General features: G+C 49.1%; 1 protein-coding gene across 1 annotated transcript in view; it reads right to left on the bottom strand.

Moving 5' to 3' along the window:
- Window positions 1–20,036, bottom strand: part of EVI5L (ecotropic viral integration site 5 like) — a 1,294,704-nt gene that overhangs the window by 944,807 nt on the left and 329,861 nt on the right. The window contains exon 4 of the mRNA XM_086928161.1: window positions 17,349–17,538. Within this exon, the coding sequence (XP_086784287.1) occupies window positions 17,349–17,538 (190 nt within the window). The remainder of the gene's footprint in view (window positions 1–17,348; window positions 17,539–20,036) is intronic.

Consider the following 20,036-nt stretch of genomic DNA (forward strand, 5'->3'; position numbering starts at 1 on the left):
CAAAAACAATTTATAAATTAGATTATATTTTAATAATTTCTTTTTTTAGACACCAAGATGAACAAAATCCACCAGAGGGTTCCCGACAAATAGATTTTCAACGAAAATGTAAATCTAAGCTTTATAGTCCAAAGCGCAAACACAAGCATTGGTGACCATGACGTTTTTAAACTTTTGAAAAGTTTGAAAGAGCAAACTGACTACTCCAGCCCGAGTGGGCCGACGAAATCCAGCAGGGAGATCAGGGAGGCCAGTAAAGAGTAGCTAGACAGTTACCTGGTCACCAAAGCAGTCTCAAGTCCAGATCTACACTTTATACCTAGACCGCTATAGACTTCTATTAGGTGGTCCTGATGTAGGATGCTAGAAGATACTCTGGGTGCTGTGTGGTTGACAGGGGTGTCACTGCAATTACTTCTCGCTGCACGGGTAAGGTGAGACGACTTTGGCCACAGGGGCTGAGGTCCATCGAAGTCCTCTTTGAGCTAGTAGAAAGCCATCTGTTGCTGGGCTATTGATCTCTGTCAATGATCAGTCTCTTTGGGTGCACGGTGGCGATTTGCATGAAGTGGCTACTGACTTGCCTGAATGGGCTTCTTCAGCTTTGATGGCCCTGGTGCTGGTTCAAGGGGGTCAGCTGAATGACCCCTGAAGTCACATCTTTGGACTGGGACTTATAAGTGACTTTTTGCTGGACAAATTGGTGCATAGGATTTGGGCCCTTCTTACCAAAAGTCATGACTCACTTCCACATTGGGCAGGGAGTAACTTTACCAGCCTTGTAGAGGCTCCATCGATTGGATCCCATAGGACTTTAAGATTTCATATAGGTACCAAGGATCATTGAGTGAATGATCAGCTCTTTGTGGGGTTATCTGGATCAATTTGGGAGGCTGTTCAGAAGACAACTTGTCAAGGTGGATACGCATTGGCACAATGATCTGCCACTGACTGGTCAATGGACTGGCCAAGAAGGAGCCACCAGAAGGCTTGAGAGCCCATTCTACAAGGGCCAAGGCTGCTACCACTGCCTTGGCGCAATGAGTGCCTGTCCTTTATAATCTGCCAGACTGCCACTTGAGCATCAGTTCATACCTCCATAAAGCACTACTGCCTTGACAGCCTAGTCCATCAGGAAGGACACTTCGTCCCTTCGGTTCTGCAAGACTTTTTCGTCTGAGTCCCCTCCATGGACAATCTACCCTTTATAGCTACTGCTTTGGAATGTGTTCTAAAGGTGAGGAATCTGCTTTTAGAAGTATCCATCAGAATAACAAGTTACTACTTTCAGTAAACACTGTTTCTGGTGGTAATTCCTCACTGCCCTCCCACCTTTTCTGTGAAGTGGTCTCTTTATACCCTCCAAAAAGGTTCCCAATTAAAGATCAGCACTCTGGTATCAACACTTGTTTTGTGCTCATCGTCCGAGGGCGTGGAAAGCGCCAAACACGAAACTGATGCCAGAGCGCAGGGGAGATGCTGATATGTGGCTCTGCTCCGTTACTACCGGAGCAAATTAAAGCCAAGCCACACAGCGTCATCTAGCGGCACACTGGAGTACTGTTATTAAAAATATGCACAACAAAGAGTATTATTGAAGGTAAGTAACTTGTTCATTTGTTACATTTCACAGGACTTCAATCTGTTTTTTCCAGCTTCTCTGGAATTTCTACCAGATGTAGCTTCAGCTAAACTGTACATTGAGATTTTTCTCAGGTTGTCTGACTGTTTTCTCTTCCAGTTTATTATTATTATTATTATTATTTTGGTTTTTGTATAGCGCGTAGTCACCCTTGAGTATCCCAGCGCTGAAACCTCGAACTCCTAACGGGGGGCACAGGAAAAAATTCGGAGAGAATCAGGGAAAAAGGAGGGTTTTGAGGGACTTTCTGAATCGAAGGAGGTTTGGCTCAGCTCTGAGGTTTGAGGGGAGAGCGTTCCATTTTCTGGCCGTGTTCACCGAGAATCTGCGGCCGCCTATGCGGGTTTTCTTCACCCTGGGGACAACAATAAGGTTTCCTTGTTCGGACCGAAGCGCTCTCGAGGGTCTGTATGGAGTGATCCAGGCGCTCAGAATGGGGGGACCTGTATTGTTCAGGACCTTGTGTGCCAGACAGAGGGCCTTGAAAGCGACTCTTTCCCTTACGGGGAGCCAATGAAGTTTTTTCAAGGCGGGTTTGGCCGAAGTTCTTGCTGGGGTGTTTGTAAGCAGGCGGGCTGCGGCATTTTGAGTTTTTTGTAGTGTTTGCAAGGTGGCTTCCGGCGCCCCGAGGTAGATTGCGTTACTGTAATCCAACCTTGCTAGCACTAAGCCTTGAATTAGTAGCAGGCGGGACTGGAATGGGAGTAGGGGGAGTACTTTCCTACATGATCTCAGGAGCCCATAGCAGATGCCGGCTGTTTTCCTGGCCTGTGTCCGGAAAGTAAGATCTGTCTCTAGCCACACTCCCAGACTCTTGACCTCTGTCTTAGGGGAGGGCGGGTCACCCATACATGCGGGCCAGATGTTCGGAGGGAGACTCGGGGTTTTGTGACCGAGAAGCAAGATCTCTGTCTTTGACCCGTTCAATTTTAGGTCGGAGTCGCCCATCCATTGATGAACAGTGGACAGGCAGTCTTGCAGGTTGGAAGGCTGTAGCTTGGGGTGGGAGAGGGTCACGACCAATTGAGTGTCGTCAGCGTAGCTGACGATCGTGACTCCAAAAGGGGCGACCAGCTCCTCCAGAGGGGCCATATATACGTTAAAAAGTGTGGGGCTTAATGAGGAGCCCTGGGGCACTCCACATCGGAGGGGGATTGAGGGAGACCGGCTTTCTCCTTCCCAGACTTGGAAGGAGCGTCGGGAGAGAAAGGATGTGAGCCATCTCAGCGCACTGTCTTGTACGCCAGTGCTCTCTAGGCGCTGGACTAGGACCTGATGGCTGACAGTGTCGAATGCTGCGCTGAGGTCCAGGAGGACCACTGCCACTGATCCTCCTGTATCCATGATTTCCCTCGCTTTTTCTACGGCCGCCAGGAGGGCGGTGTCTGTGCCCTGACCTGGTCTAAAACCCGTTTGGGAGTTCTTTAGGCAGTGGTTTGCTTCCAGGAAGTGGGACAATTTTTTGTTTGCGAGCTTCTCCGCGACCTTACCTATCCAGGGGAGGAGCGAGATGGGTCGGTAATTAGATAGGTCCGTGGGGTCTAGTGACGGTTTCTTCAGCAGACCTTTAACAACGGCCTCCTTCCAGCTTTGTAGGACTATTCCTTGGGAAAAGGAGATGTTGATGAGGGCCGTGAGTCTGGCTGTGATGGTTCGTGCTATGTTTTTCGTGAACCGTACGGGAACTGAATCGCTGGGGGCTCCGCTTTTCGTGGCTGCTAGAGTGGTTGCCACTTCTTCTTCTGAGACTGGTCCGAATGCGGTTAAACAAGGGGATACCGGATTGTCCATGGGGTTTCCAGACGTAGGGGTGCAGTCCTTAGCGATTCCCGGGGTGGTCTGATTAGTGGCAGGTAGAGAGGAAAGGATTTTCTTGATTTTGCTATCAAAGAAATTGGCCAGGTTGACACATTTCTCCTCGGCTGCTTTGGGGTCCAGGGGTGTCTGCGGGGGGGCTGGGACATGGAGAAGCTCCTTAAGTATGGAGAAAGTCTCTTTTGCAGAGCACGAGGAATTTTGTATTCTTACCTCAAAGAAAGAGCTTTTAGCGCTGAGGAGGGCTTGTTTATACGCCTTCATGGCAGATTGATAGGCGTTTTTGTCCGTCGCTGTTTTATTTTTTCTCCATGTTCGTTCCGTCTTTTTACACTCTTTTCTAAGAATGTTCAAGGCTGGGGTGTACCAGGGAGCATGATTGATCCTCTTTACATGTTTAAGTGAGCGTGTTAATGGAATAAGGCTGTCTAGGGGGTTGGTGAGCCAGCTGTTAAATTCCCTATCAGCGATGTTAGGGTCAGCTGCAAGGGGGCCATCGGAATCCCTGAGCTTCGCTTCCCATTTTTCTGGATTTAACTTGTGCCAGCGTCGGGTTAAAATCCTGGTTTTCTGTTTGGGGACACAAGCGGGTTGATAGGACCAGTGCATTGGGACCAGAAAGTGGTCAGTCCATGGAAGGGGGGAGGGGTCTTGGGTTTGGAAATTCTTGATATTGGTGAAGACTGGGTCTAGGAGATGACCTTTCTCGTGGGTGGGTTTCGCGTTCAGGAGCTGGAGGTCAGCTGACGCGAGGTCTGCTAGAAGATTCGCGGCGGTGTGGTCTGCCGGATCTAGGAAGTGAAGGTTCAAATCTCCTAGAAGAAGAAAGTTAGGCGTTGATATTGTTTTTAGAAGGATGTGGTCCATCAGAGTGTTTGAGAAATCACCTATTGAGCCTGGTGGTCTGTATACCAGAAGGCCCGATAGTGAAGTGGTAGGCGAGATCTGAAGGGTGAAATTACAATTTTCACAGTCCTTGACCGTACCTTCGGTGATCCTGCAGCTGAAATGGTCTTTATAGAGAATGGCGAGCCCGCCACCTCTTCCGACTGGTCTGTTAAGACAGCAGATTTGGTAGCCTGGGGGGGTTGCATTGACCAAATCTGAGCCGTTGTTGGGGGTCAGCCATGTTTCGGTCAGAAATAGGGCATCTAGCGAGAGGGTTAGGGTGAGGAGGTTTACCTCATGTGAGTGCTTTACTAGTGACCTGCAGTTCAATAGGCCCAGTTGAAGCGTGCTGCTAGGTTTAGTGGTTTCAGGGGTATTGCAGAGGGGACATCCTGTGAACGGGGTGTCAGCCTTCAGGATGAAATCACACTGCGGGTTTTTCTTTGTATTCCAGAGACGGAGGGTGTCTGGGGGGTAGGATAGGAGGGGCTGTGAATCGGGCATAGTGACAGGTCCTAGGGCCGTCTGGGCCCGGACGGGCCCAGACGGGCTTGCCTTTGGCGCGCCTTCGGCGCGCTGACGGCGCGCCCGCTGCGCCCGTCCGCTGCGCGTCCGGTAATTGCACATCTTTGAGGAGTGGGAAATGGGCGGGTGGGCGTGGCCTCTCTCCCTCGCCGTGAATGGCGGCAGAAATGTTTGTTGCTGGTTTTAAAGTTGCAGCGAAGGGGTCGCTGTTTCGGCGCTTCTGGGCCCGCTCCAGTGGTGGTAGACGGGTGAGTGCTGGTTTAAAATGCAGAGAATTAAGCGTGACACAGAAATGCAATAATAATTTTTTAAAAAGTGCTTGCTAGTCTCCCGGCTTCCGCCTCAGGAGTTTTGAGATTCAGTTTAAACGACTATTAGGGCAAATAAAGAAACAATATCTCTCTTCAAAACCTGTTCCTTAGCAAAAGAATCTGTGCTGATGCCCTCACGTCAAATGTCTGTGTGGTTTGTACAACGAGCACTTGCTGTGACATTTGTCAGTCTTTTCATACAAGGGCAGTTGCACTGAAAATGCCTGTAGTTCACTCATGCTACTAGCTGACGGTTCCGCAATAAGCAAGACAGTCATGAAGGTCATGAGACGCAGTGAGCAGCTATGCGGTGGTTCGAAAGGGATACAAATGAGGAATGCAAAGACCGAGATAATGTCCCTCTGTGGCATGACAAAGTGAGTAGTAGGAAACAGGTGCATCAAACCTTGAATAAACCTCTTTACAACAGGTGATGTGAACAATGACAGTTGGTACAGGAAACAGAGAAATGCCCAAAGGGCCGATAAGTTTCCTTTTTCTCTGCCCATTGCAAGGTCTTGCTGGGCTAAAGAAAAAACAAAAACAAAGGATATTCTGCTATTACTGTTATGGGATCAGTGTTGTGAACACCACACCAGATTACAAATTGCCCAGTCGGTATTAATTAATTTTATGTAAGGGCACTTGGCGGCAAAGATGACATCCACTACTTCAGGTGGCATATCAAGCTTAGTAAATTGCCACTGCTCAATCTCCATGCACATATGTGTAGAATGCATAGATTTACATGGAGGACCCAACCCTATTGCAGAGTTAGGAGGTCCTTGCATGGTGGCAGCCTGATCAGAAGACAGATGATAATGCCCAGGAGTTCCAGGCACTACACTCTCCTGGTTCAATCCGGGGTCACTATGATGAATTGGGTCCATTTGTTCCTGATCTCCTTCAAAACTTGGGCAAGAAAAGGAAGAAGAGAGAAGGCGTACAGGAGTCCCTTGGTCCATTTCAGCCAGTATGCATCACTAAACTAATGTTGTCGGAGAAACTCCAATGCACATAATTGTTGATATTGAGTGTTCCTGATTGTGGTGAAAAGATCCACCCAGAATTCTACCTACTGGAGGCAGACATCCTGCGCCACTACGGGATGCAGACTGTACTCATTATCTGCCAGAAGTCTGCTCTACTGGTTCACAGATGTACTTTCACCATGTGACGGGTGATCAGAACAATATCTCAGAGTCCAACCACCTCCAAAAACACGCTCCTGCACAGGACCTAGGACCTCATTTAGCCCGGTTGTTGAAGTACCATATGCAGGTAGTATTGTCCATGAGCCACTGCACTAGTCTAACCTTGATGGACAGCAGGAAGCCTTTCTGGACCACAGGAATGGCCTGCAACTCCAGCAGATTAGTGTGGAGCCGGCCCTCCACTGGAGGTCAGAGTCCTCTGATCTCCACCCCCCCTAGATGACCACCTAAAGTCTACCTCCTCCAGATTACCTCCCAGGCCCAGCAGGGAGGTGCCAGTCACAATGTCATCCCTAGCTGGGGAAGGGAGAAGCACCTTCTGCTGGACCAACAGCATTCAATCAGCCTCCGCTGCAGACCTCGAGCGGTCTTCTCCAAGACATGGATGGTGTTGGACAGGCTGCCTTAATGCTGGGCCAACTGGTACTACAAGTTCCATTACAGAGCAAGCATGTGCCACCTGATATAATTAATGAGGAGGATGCACAAGGCCAAGAAGCCAATTCTGATAAGCAACTCTCACTGCAATTCATGAATGCACCTAAAACATTGGGCTTATAGCACAAATGTCCTGGAATCGCTGCTGCAGAGGAAAGCCCAGACCTCCACCGTGTCCAGGTTTTTCCCATGAATGGAATCCTCTTTGAAGGAATCAGGTGGAACTTTGATTCATTTATAGTGAAACCCAATAAAGCCAAGAGTTCGCCCGTGGTCCAAAATTGACTGTGGCGAGCCAGTCTACAACAGCCCATCATTGGGTACGGGAATGCAGATTTCTCTGACCTCCGAAGACAAGCAGCCACCATCACCCATCATTTTCCTGAACTGCAGAAGGGCACTGGTGAGGCTGAAGGGCAGTACAGCAAACTAAAAATGCTCCTGGCTCACCTTGGCCTGAAGATGCCTGTGGGACTGAAGAACAAGTTACTTACCTTCGGTAACGCTTTTTCTGGTAGATACAGTATCTGCCTGTGGATTCCTCACCTTGTGAATATCCCCTGCGCAGCAGCCAATCGGAAACTTTTGTAGCTCTTCACGCCGACGAGGTCATGGACGACGTCACAGAGGGTATGACTCCGCTCGCGACCCCGCTGACGTCACTGGATCCATAATAGGGCCTCGTCGGCGTGATGACATCAGTTGCGCCCTTTTTTCCGTGCCCCCGAGGCACACGGACGGACCGACAAACAGTAATAGTATACATAGTACACAGCATTCAAAACAGCACACACAGTGTGAAATCAATGCAATATGCAACAATATATAAATACATCCATTAAAAAAATTTCAAATATACACTTAGCAGGAATAGAAGAGTGGACAACGGGAAGGCGGGTGGGTCAGTGAGGAATCCACAGGCAGATACTGTATCTACCAGAAAAAGCGTTACCGAAGGTAAGTAACTTGTTCTTCTGATAGATAGATCTGCCAGTGGATTCCTCACCTTGTGAATAGAGTCCCACAGCAGTCCCCTCTCCCGGAGGAGGGTGTCCACTCTGCTATACCAAGAAATCCTGGAGGACAGAGAGCGCAAAGTGGCCGTCCCTCCTCACCTCGGTATCCAAGCAGTAATGCTTTGCAAAAGTGTGGAGGGAGGCCCAAGTCGCGGCTCTACAAATATCCTCTACAGGCACACCTCTAGCCAAAGCAGATGTTGAAGACTTTGCTCTAGTAGAATGAGCCCTTATACCCTCTGGAGGTTCCTTACCAGCCAGGGCGTAGCAGGTCTTTATACACAGGATAATCCACCTCAACAGAATGCGCTTGTGCACCGCTTTTCCTTTTTTACAGCCAGCAAATCCAATAAAAAGCTGGTCGTCCACACGATAGTCTCTAGTCCTATTGAGGTAGAAACTCACCGGCCTCTTAGGGTCTAGGCGGTGAAGCCACTCCTCCTCCTTGGAAGGGTGAGGGGGAGGATAGAAGGTAGGAAGGGTAATGGACTGCCCCAGATGGAAGGGAGTTACCACCTTAGGCAGAAAAGCAGCCCTGGTCCTGAGTACCATTCTCTCAGCATTAATGGTCAGGAATGGGGGTTTCGAACTAAGCGCTTGAAGCTCACTTACCCTCCTTGCTGAGGTAATTGCTACAAGAAAAACAGTCTTAAAAGACAGAAGTCTCATGGGACAATTGTGTAAGGGTTCAAAGTGAGAACCCAACAAATAAGTTAACACAAGATTCAAGTCCCATTGAGGCACAAAAAAAGGAGTTGGAGGGAATTTGTTGGTAAGACCTTTTATAAAACGTAACACAGTAGGTGACTTAAATAAAGACGGCTGGTCAGGTAAACAAAGGAATGCCGACAAGGCCGATAAATAACCTTTTACAGTCGCCACAGCAAAACCCTGCTGGGCCAAAGAAAGACCAAATTGAAGTATGTTGGACAAACGAGCCCTCAAGGGGTCAATAGACTTCTCTCCACACCAGGAAACAAATTTGGACCACCTATAGGAATAGATCGACTTAGTGGAAAGACGCCTGGCCGAAAGAATTACGTCCACCACATCAGGCGGGAGAGAAAACGAATTCAGGTTGCCCCGTACAATCTCTAGGCATGAAAGTCTAAGGTCTGGAGGTGGGGGTGTAGAACCTGCCCCTCCATCTGAGAGAGGAGATCTGCCCTGAGAGGAGATGGAGCGGAGGGCACGAGGAGAGGTGGAGAGCACGAGGAGAGGTGGAGAAGATCTGTGTACCACACCCTTCTTGGCCAATCCGGGGCGACCAATATAACTTGGGCCCGGTCTTGGCGAATCTTCCTCAGAACCCGAGGAATCAAGGGTATGGGTGGAAACGCGTAAAGGAGTTGCGAGCTCCAACTCAACTGAAACGCGTCCCCCAAGGCTCCCTGCATCGGATACTGGAGGCTGTAGAATGACAGGCAGTGAGCGTTCTCGTGAGTGGCGAACAGGTTCACCCGAGGAGTTCCCCACGTCCGGAAGACGCGACAAACCACCTCTGGATGAAGCCTCCACTCGTGGTCGGCTGAGAACTGCCGACTGAGACTGTCTGCACGAACGTTCAGAACTCCGGCCAGATGATTTGCCATCAGACAAATCTGCAGAGAAGATGCAATCCCACTCCTCCCGGCTTGTTGATATACCACATCGCGGGCGTGTTGTCCGTCAGGGCCTGAACCGACTGACCGCGAAGGGAAAGGAGGAAGGCCTTGAGTGCCAAACGAATCGCCCTTAATTCCAGAAGGTTGATGTGAAGCAACCTTTCCTCTGGAGACCAAAGACCCTTGATCTTCGGATCTCCCAGATGAGCACCCCACCCTAGAGTGGATGCATCCGTAGTCACAGTGGCGACCGATGGAGACAGATGAAAGGGCTTTCCTTGACAGATTGCCCTCCACGCTCCACCAAGACAGATCCCGCTGCAGTTTCTCTGGAGATCCTCACAGACTACCCGAGATCCCCGTTGTGCTGATACCACTGCTTGCGGAGGCACCACTGGAGTGCCCTCATGTGCCAGCGTGCATGGTTGACCAGGAGAATACAGGAAGCAAAGAGACGAGCAAGCGAAGGACCTTCAGGACTGGAACAACCGCTTTATTGTAAAATAAAGGAATCATTTCCTGTATGTCGTAAATCCTTTGCGGAGGAGGGAATGCATGACAAACAGTTGTGTCCAGTACCGCACCTATGAACAGGTTGTGCTGGGAGGGCACCAGGTGAGGCTTGGGTACATTTATCGAAAAACCCAACCTGAATAACAACTGAGTTGTCTCTTGCAGATGATGTAGCACCTTCTCTGGAGACTCTGCTTTGATCAGCCAGTCGTCCAGATAGGGGAAAACCGGAATCCCGACCTTCTGAGATGTGCTCCCACCACTGCCATCACCTTGGTAAAGACTCGAGGCGCAGTAGTTATTCCAAACGGAAGGACCGCAAACTGGTAGTGCTGCGAACCCACCGTGAAGCGGAGATACTTCCTGTGCGACTCCAGGATCGGAATATGAAAATACGAGTCCTGCAAGTCGAGCGACACCATCCAGTCTTCTTCCAACAGTGCTTGAAGAACCTGCGCAAGGGTGAGCATCTTGAACTTCTCTTGTTTCAGATAAAGGTTCAATATCCTGAGATCCAGGATTGGACGCAACCTGCCATCCTTCTTGGGAATCAGGAAATACCGGGAGTAGCATCCCTGACCCCTTTCCTGCTCCGGAACCACCTCTATCGCGCCTTTCTTTAACAAGGTCAAAACTTTCTCCTGTAGGAGACAGAGATGTTCTTCTGAGCAAGCCCCTTGACATGGAGGGTAAGTTGGAGGGAATTCCCTGAAGGGAAGAGCATACCCATTTGCCACAAGATTGAGAACCCATTGGTCTGTAGTGACCGATTCCCAATCCCGCAGAAAATAAGTAAGCCAAACCCCCACAGGACCATTATGATTGAGAATGGGGAATCTAGGGCTGCTTTGCTGCGGTGATAGGGGGTGAGGTAGAGGAAGAGGAGGAGGAGGGTTGACGACCTCGTGGACGACCTCTGCTTCTTCCCCTACAGGACTTATACAGCGTATTTTGTTGCTGCTGCTGCTGACGAGGCTGCCCTTGTGAACGAAAGGACGACTTCCGAAATCCTCTATACCTTCTAAAGGATTCTCTAGATTGAATCTGCAAGCCAAGTGATCTTGCTGTGGCCTTGCAATCTTTGAATCTCTCAAGAGCGGCATCCGCCTTCTTACCGAAAAGTCCTGTTCCATCGAATGGCAAGTCCAACAGAGTAGCCTGCACATCAGAAGAAAAGTGTGAAGACTTCAACCAAGCCCCCCTTCTCGTAGCTACTGCAGATCCCATAATCCTTGCCACTGAGTCAGCCGTATCTAGGCCGCTCTGGATGACCTGAAGTGCAGCAGCCTGGGTATCGTCCGAAACCTCCTGAAAGTTCTTCCTATCTTCATCAGACAGTTTTGGCAGCAACTGTTTAGAAGAATCCATCAAGGCATGGATATACCTTCCCATCAAACAAGTCGCATTTGTAGATTTTAGTGCCATGCTTGCAGATGTGAATACCTTTTTGGTAGACTGGTCAATGCGCTTTGACTCCCTGTCAGCCGGAACCTGAGGAAAAGCCCCCTGAAGACTTCTTTGAGCAAACCGCCTGAACTACAAGGCTCTCAGGCGAAGGGTGTGCCGATAAAAACTCTGGATCCTCAGGTGCCACCCTATATCTCTGTGCCACAGTCCTGGACACCGCAGGTGCAGATAAAGGCTTCTTACAAACCTCCAACACTGGCTCCAGAATTGCCTCAATAAATGGTAACAGAGGTTCAGACACAGATGAGGGAGAATGCAACACTTCAGTCAGAAGATTGGACTTAAACTCCGTGGAAGGAAGATTAATGTCTAATAACTCTGCAGGCTTTCTCACCACCGTATGATAGGGAGCTGCATCCTTAGAGGGAACATCCGGACCAGAAGAAAAATCCCACTCAGGCAAGACATCAAGGCCACTTGCGTCCTTTAACTCCGCAAAATAGTCCTCAGATTCAGGAAGTACCATCTCCTGCCGATAGTGTTCCTCCTCTACAGCCCTCTGGGCCTCCCTCCTGGAGCAGATCCTGGGGGCTGGAGTCGATGGCTCCACGACCGACTCCGTCGGCCTCAGGACCGGCGTCGAACGCGGATCCGACGGCACCACAGACTCCAAACGAGGACGACCGGACGGCGCCGGAGATTCCCGATACGGCGTCGGGGCCCTCGGTGCTGGAAAGTTCCAGGACGGCGTCGCTGGCATAAAGGGCATAAACGGAGCCTGGGCATATGCCTGGGGAACACCCAAATTAAAGGCAAAAGGACCTATGGGACCCGCAGGTGCACCAGAGGGGTACATAGCCCACGCAAAGACGCCATACATTGTGTTAAGGTAATGTGATGGGTCCTGACCTGGAGCCGGGAATGGAGGATAATTACCCAGCGCCGCCTCCGAAGCCGGCGTTCCTGGAGTCGGGCCAGCCGGTGCCGATAAAGGAACCTCCTCAGGCTGCTCCTGATCTTCATGCTCTGGCTCAACCTCACCAAGATCCGGAGAGTGAATCAAATGCGAGGGAGCCGGCGTCGGAGATCGAGAGACCTCGACTTCGGAAGTCACTACCTTCACCGGTGAAGCCAGATCCGAATGCAAAGGATCAACGTCATCTCTGCGACGCCGAGGAGAAGATGACTTAGGCGCCGGTTCTTTATCAGAGTGGCACCTCGAAGAGTGCTTCTTCTTCTTTTGTCTTTTCGACTTCGAATGCCCCGAAGCCGTCTTCGAACCCGACCTGGATTCGGAACGAGACCTCGACCTCGACGTCGATTTTCTTTCACTCGCCTTCTTTTCCTTCTTCTTCTTCTTGGCCATAAACAACTTCGCCTCCCTTTTCTTCAATGCCTTCGGGTTCATCTTCCTGCAGCACGCACATTCTTCGACGTCGTGATCGGAAGACAAGCACCATACACAGTCCTGATGCGGGTCAGTGATGGACATATGCTTCCCGCACTCCCCGCAGGGCTTGAAAACAGACTTTTTTCCCGACATCTTAGAAAGGAAACAAGAAGAACAGACAAGAACACTAGTAATAACAATGTAACTACGGAGAGTCCCAAAAACCCGTTGGCGTCGAAGGCGCGGAAAAAAGGAACTGACGTCATCACGCCGACGAGGCCCTATTGTGGATCCAGTGACCTCAGCGGGATCGCGAGCGGAGTCGTACCCTCTGTGACGTCGTCCATGACCTCGCCGGTGTGGAGAGAAACAAAAGTATCCGATTGGCTGCTGCGCAGGGGATATTCACAAGGTGAGGAATTCACTGGCAGATGTATCTATCAGAAGGAAGGATATATGAAAATACATGTCTTGCAAGTCCAAGGACACCATCCTGACACCCAGGTCCAGAGTAGACAGGATCTGGGTCAATGTTAGCAATTTGAATTTTTCCTGCCCCACGAAAAGCATTTCTGCTCTAAAGTCCATTATATGCCTCAGGCCTCTGGAGAGCAACAGACAGGATGGACAGATGCTCCTCTGAAATGTGTTCTGCTTTGGGTAAGAAAGTCAGCAGGGAGAAGAGAAAAGGCAGGGTTTAGATGTTTTGAAATATCGGTAGGACCCATCTTTCGTACTTGATGGATCACCACACAGAGAGAAAATTAATCCTTCGCTCACTGGTTGAGCATGCTCCACTAAAGTGGCTTGTCGCATGTTGTAGCAAGGGAGGATGAGTTGATAGACTGATGTCCCTGCTGGCCCACATGCTGCCTGCCTGACCGTGGTCCAGGACCTTAAAAGGACTGGATTGCCTGCTGCATCAATGGCTGGAAAGGCTGTCTATATCTATATGCCAGCCCTCCAGAACTTAAGCAGGAACGGTTCGGTAGGGGTCAATCTCCCCAAGAAGCATGCTGTGCCTCTGTTGTCTTGAAAGTGTTCTAAAGCAGAGTCCTCCTCTGCACCGTAGAGGCAGGACTGGTCAAAGGGCATGTTCATTAGGGAGCACTTTATGTTGACAGAAAAATCAAGTGGACCTCATTCATGTGTGTCTATGAAGTATAACACTGATATTGATTGTACCTGCACAGATCAGACTCTGGATCCAGACTTTCATGGGAAACATTCTGTCCACCACGTATTGTTTGGGTTACAGAGGCCCTAATATCTTCTGAGACTGCAAGCAACATCTTGCTGACAAAGTCCCAAAAGCCATGTGTGTAGCAGCCCAGCAGGCAGACTAATTTTAAAGATCGCAGTGGCAGACTAGTAGAAGAAAACATGCATTTACCAAACACACCAATACTCTTGGATTCTCTGCCCAATGGAGTGGTTGAAAAATAATGTCAAGGCTCTCTGGAGAGGGATGCTTAGTGAGAACATCCTGGTCATAAGGCACCAGTCAATGACGTCTGGCCGTCTACCTATTCACAGGTGGGCAAGAACATGGTTTCAACCAAGTAGCCAACAGAGTTTCTGCAAGGGCATCGTTAAATAGAAGTAGGGGCACAGATGTTGCTGGCCCAGGCTGCAGACTTTCTGTCAAAACATTTGCTTGAGTCTCAATGGAGGACAACTGCAATTGTAGCACCTTGGCTGCCCTCTGAACCACCACTGCAAATAAGGCCCTCTTTCGCTGGTGGCCCATGGGGTAAATCAAGCTCTGTCTCACGAAAGGTATCAAGCAGACTAGCATTCTATAAACCAAGGTATAAGGTATCATCAGTATAATGATGGGGGAAAGCCATCCCCTTCATCATAATAATCATCAACTTCCTGGGGTGTAGCCAGCTTTAAGGCCACACCAGAGTCAAATCCAAAAAGATAACTGAGCCTCTGCAGGTAATTGCAAAGTGATAGAGTCACAGGGTTGAGTCAGGCTGCATGACAATCGGTTCTGATTTTGTAATTTGTTTGCATGGGTCCAACATGGCTGTCGACACCAAATCATCCACCAGTGACGGTGGAGTCAGCACAGGTATTAAAGTGGCACGAATCAGCATGGACTGTGGTGCCAAAATAGAATTATATCAAGAAGTTTGTAGGGGCCCAGTAGCTGGGGCTCAATAGACTGACAGCCCCGTGAAGGGACACATCTTTGGTAACCTGAGTAGAGGCCCATGCAGTTCAGTAGGGCTCGAAGGGGTAACAGAGGGATCTAGAAGTGCACTAAAAATGTGCACCATGGTTTCTTTGAAAGCCTTGATTTGCTTCAGGGGCAATGACATCTTGAGAAATTACAGGTGCGTAGGGATCAACTGAGGAATCGTCTACATGGCTGATGACCTCGAAGGAGCGCAACTTACATCGTCACACTCTTGCCCCTTCTCTATACAGTCAGAGTGGCAGAAAGTGATCAAGTCCTGCTTCACTTTCTTTTGCTTGCATAGGAACTTGGATTTTGAGTTCCCTGTGGACTTACAGCATGGAGGTGAATGGTTGCACGAGTCACTCTGGGACCAAGTACGGGTCTTGGAGCATTGCTTACGCGAAGGCCCCAACTTCTTCTTGTGTTCGCCGACATACAACTTCACCTCCTGGTCTCAGTTCACAATTAGGCACATGAGGGCACACTTGTGTTAAAATTAATTTGTAGATCTCACGTACACCGGGGAGGTGTCATGGGGCTAATTCGGTTGTGATCCAAGTCCTAGAGAAAAGTTCAGAAAGTCTGTCTGAAAAGCCCAGTTTTTAAAAGACTTCTGAAGCCAAGAAGATTGGTGCAGAGGCAGATTTCGGAGGGAAGAGAATTCCAGAATGTGGGGGCCAGGGTACAAAACCGTAGTCTGAAATGAGGGGTAAGTAATAGATTTTTGTGAGCTGAACGAAGATTTTGTGTAGGAGAATATTTGTTAATCATATTATTGATACATTTCGGGCTCCTTCCGTTAAGTGACTTAAAAATAAGACATCCAATCTTGAAAGCACACCGCTGAACTACCGCAAGCCAGTGTAATTGCTTCAAGAGATTAGTGATATGCTGATGCATGGGATGGTGAACAATCGGAAACGCAGCCTGGTTTTGTATTATCTGTAGACGTCTGGAAAGATAGAGAGGGATGCCAAAGTATAATGAATTGGCATGATCGACATGGGACATAACCAGGCGATGATCACCTGAATTCGGGCGTCGTGAGTGAGAAATCTACAGATCTTTTTTATTTTGCGGAGTTGAAAAAAGCAGGTGGAGATCACCGGGTTGATCTGAGGCTTCAAAGTAAGGTCCTGACTGATAACCACTCCAAGGTTTCTAGCCGAGCAAGAAGGGACGGGGGTTGACCCAGCTCCCTAGGCCAAAAGTGGGGTCCCCATTGGTTTTTAGCGGTGCCACCTGTTAAGACCAACTCCATCTTGTCCGGATTAAGTTTTAGATGATTCTTGTTCATCCATTGACTGATGAACAGCATGGTGGATTGAAAGGCATGAACCGACCTCGAAGAGTTACTGATGGAGAAGATGAGTTGGAAATCGTCTACATAATTGAAGGTGCAGACTTTGCGCTCCTTCAAGGCTCGGACAAGAGGGAGGAGGTAGAGATGGAACAAAAGGGGAGAGAAGGAGGAGCCCTGAGAGACTCCACAAGATATTTTAACTTTAGGGGCAGTAAACTGGGCAGTACAAACTGCCTGGAAGCGGTTTTCCAGAAAGGAGCTGATCCAGCTTAAAGCAGGGCCCGAGATTCCCGTGTCCCTCACACGGTCGACCAAGAGGGAATGGTCGACCGTGTCGAAGACAACGGAAATGTCAAGCAGAACAAGGGCCTGTGGGGAGCCACTATCGACCTCACTACGAAGAGTATTCAATACTGTGAGGATTACCGCCTCGGAAGAGTGCACTGGGCGGAAGCCCGCTTGATGGGAATCAAGGAATTCAGATTCCTCCAAGAAGTCTGTGAGACAACCTGTGACATAGGCTTCCAAATAAGGAGAAGGGAGATTAAGCGGTAATTTGTCACTTATCACACAACTTATCTCCTGATCCCAGACACCAACGACCCACCTTGTGGGGGTCTGTAACTGATATCTGCTTTCTGCAGTTGTGGCATGGGCCAAAATCTGCCATTTTCGTTGGGGACATTGTTCCCTAAAACACTGTAAACCATTTTGGAAGTTGTCAAAAAACAAACAAAATCAGGAGTGGAGCTCAGAATCAACGTCAAAAAGCATGGAAAGAAAGGAATGGACATCAATGGGATAGTGCTTATATGCCACTTCCGTCTATCACTCCTGGGGTGGCGTGGAGCCAACGAGGAGATGCACTCTGCCACCTAGCAGCACATGGGAACACTACTATGAAAAACATCTTCAGATCCAATCTGGCACCTGGGGGACATTATAAAGTAAGGAATCTGTAATTAGAAGTACCAATTGGAGATAGAGCTTTTTCCTCAGCAATACAAGCACTTTTAACATTGCTTATTGTGAGCAAATGTAAATGTGCTCAAGAGGTGTCATCTCTCGTTTGCTACAAATGCATCACTCACCTTTAGCAGTTTTTCTTTCCTTTTCCGCCAGTCTTCCCATTCATTGACAATCCTACCCCAGAGGATCCAGGTGTCTTCCTCCAAATGGCTCAGGTTGGAAGAGGCTGAGGAGCTGGAGACAAGTGACGAGCCGCTATTCCTACGCGAGCCATTCATCGAACGTAAGGACTTTGAATCTGCTTCCAGAAGCCTGTCAGAACAGTACAAGTCAGAGTGACAAAAATAACTTACAAACTGACACATTTGCAGATTCAACCAATTTGCTGAGAAACCTAGGATAGTATGAATACAGGGAAACAGTCACCTTGCACACACACAACAGAGAGGACATTCCAGAAACAGGGCGGCTGAGGAGGCTGTGAAACAAACTAACTCAGGGCTACCATTACTCAAAACTCTAGTACAGCGGTTCTTAACTTGTGGTTCGTGGACCCTTCGGAGTCCCCAACACCTATTCAGGGTGTCTGCAAATATTTCGAAAATTATATAGCGTGAGCAGATTATTAAAAGACATAAATTAAACGCAAAATTGAAAATGCATACTTTTAAAATGCTCTGCAAATGTGAAGTAATTAGAAACTGGAAGCTTAAAATGTAGTTGGGATCCTTATCATTTTTCGCGGGAAGGTGCCCAAGCACTAAAAATCGGAACTACAATGGCCAATTGGAGGCCTCAACTGAAGTAACTGTATGGACATAAAAAAGAATGCATGCATTAGTGACAAAAAAGTGATATGCTAGAATCGAGAATATTGCTTCATCTTTTAGAAATAAAATAACATTTTGAACGTTCACATTATACTACTGATTTCCAAACAATGGTTTATGAATTAAATATAATATTTCATAATTTGTGTATTTATTTTAGGTTTAACAATTTCCGTATTTTTGTGTATTGTTTTGAAGTTCAAATTGTCAAAACCGCTTAGGAGGGTGTCCCCGGCTTCCAGTAGTGATTCAGTGAGAGTCCGCAGACGTCAAAGGTTAAGAACCGCTGCTCTATTACACTTAACAAAGTGAGTAGTTCTCCAAGGTCACACACTGCATACTGTGCACGGAAGAGGATTCCGTCATAAGCCAATCACTAACATACAAAGGTAATACAGATGAACAGTACCATCATGCAGGAAACAAATTCAACCTTGAGCCATTAGGAATCACAAAGAAAGTAGATATGAAATCGCATTCTGCAGTACACTTGATATCAATAATCAGTGAGCAACCGGAGACCCTAGCAAAGATGGAAAAGTTACTTACTGGCAATCCTAGTTAATCATGGAAATCGCCACTCAATCCATTAACACATACTTCCTCATTCTGATCGGGCCAATAATTCATATTGGGAGCAATTTAGAATTTGCGCCAGACCAAGGATTAAAATGTATGCAAAAGCGCAGCAGAGGTCTGATGTTACTTCTCGGACAGGCTTGCACTTTAAGAGTAAAATAGTATCTTACCCTTTTAAGGCTTCAGGGACTTGCACTACCCCACGATAACCTGTACTGGCAGTTACCTCAGAGTCAGTACTTTCAGTAGCGATAAATCGAAATGAAAATCTTTCTGCTATTTTTATCTCGCATGACCAGCATATAAAGCCACAGAGGAGAAAGGGTTTTTTTTTTTTTCTTCGTGCCTGTGTTTTGGTTGTTTTTGCCTTTGTTTTTACTGTAATTTGTGCCTGTTTTGTAAATTTTCTTCGTGCCTGTGTTTTGGTTTCCTTCCTTGTTGTCCGCCTACCTCGCCGCCCCCGCTCTCCCTTCCCGCCACCGCCGCTTTTCCCCGCCCCTTTTTCTATTCTGTACCTTCCCCGCTCCCGCCTCCCAGCTGCTCCGCCCACCCGCGCACTTCGCCTTAAATGGCGACCGTGCGAACGCGCAGCGGTCACGCGCAGCGGGTGCGCCGTTTGTGCGCCGAAGGCGCGCCAAAGGTAAGCCCGTCTGCGCCCGTCCGGGCCCGGATCGCGACCAGCGCCAGGACCCCTGGCCCACGAAGACCCCGACCTACCCGCCTGACGTACTCCGCCGCCTCCCTCATCGCACTCAACACCGGCCGACTCCCAGAATGCCACCAAGCCACACCACGACGCACCCACGGACCTTTCAGCTGCCACGCCTGCAAGTTCACCTGCATCCGGACCTGCCTCGCACCAGCACCCGCCAAGACGAACACCAGCAGCACCCACCTCAAGTGCATCCTGCTCAACACCCGCTCCGTCCACAGACACGCCATCGAACTCTGGAACCTTCTAGACGCCACAGCCCCTGACGTTGCCTTCCTCACGGAGACCTGGATGAACGCCTCTTCAGCTCCCGACATCGCCATCGCGATCCCAGAGGGCTACAAGACCGTCCGGAGGGACCGAAACGCCAACCAGATGGGAGGAGGCATCGCCATCATCCACAGGAACACCATCCGTCTCACGACCAGCACCGACAACACCCTGACCAGCGCCGAACACCTGCATTTCCAGATCCACACCAACCCGAACACCACCCTCAGAGGCACACTGATCTACCGACCCCCTGGACCACGCACACAATTCAGCGAGGACATCGCCGACTTAGTCAGCCCGCATGCCCTCCCCTCCGCTGACTACATCCTCCTGGGAGACCTCAACTTCCATCTGGAGAACAACAACGACCGCAACACCAGCACCCTGCTCGACAACCTCGCCAACCTTGGACTCAA

The sequence above is a fragment of the Lissotriton vulgaris genome, chromosome 1_1 (genome assembly GCF_964263255.1).
Source record: "Lissotriton vulgaris chromosome 1_1, aLisVul1.2, whole genome shotgun sequence".
Classification (NCBI taxonomy): Eukaryota; Metazoa; Chordata; class Amphibia; order Caudata; family Salamandridae; genus Lissotriton; species Lissotriton vulgaris.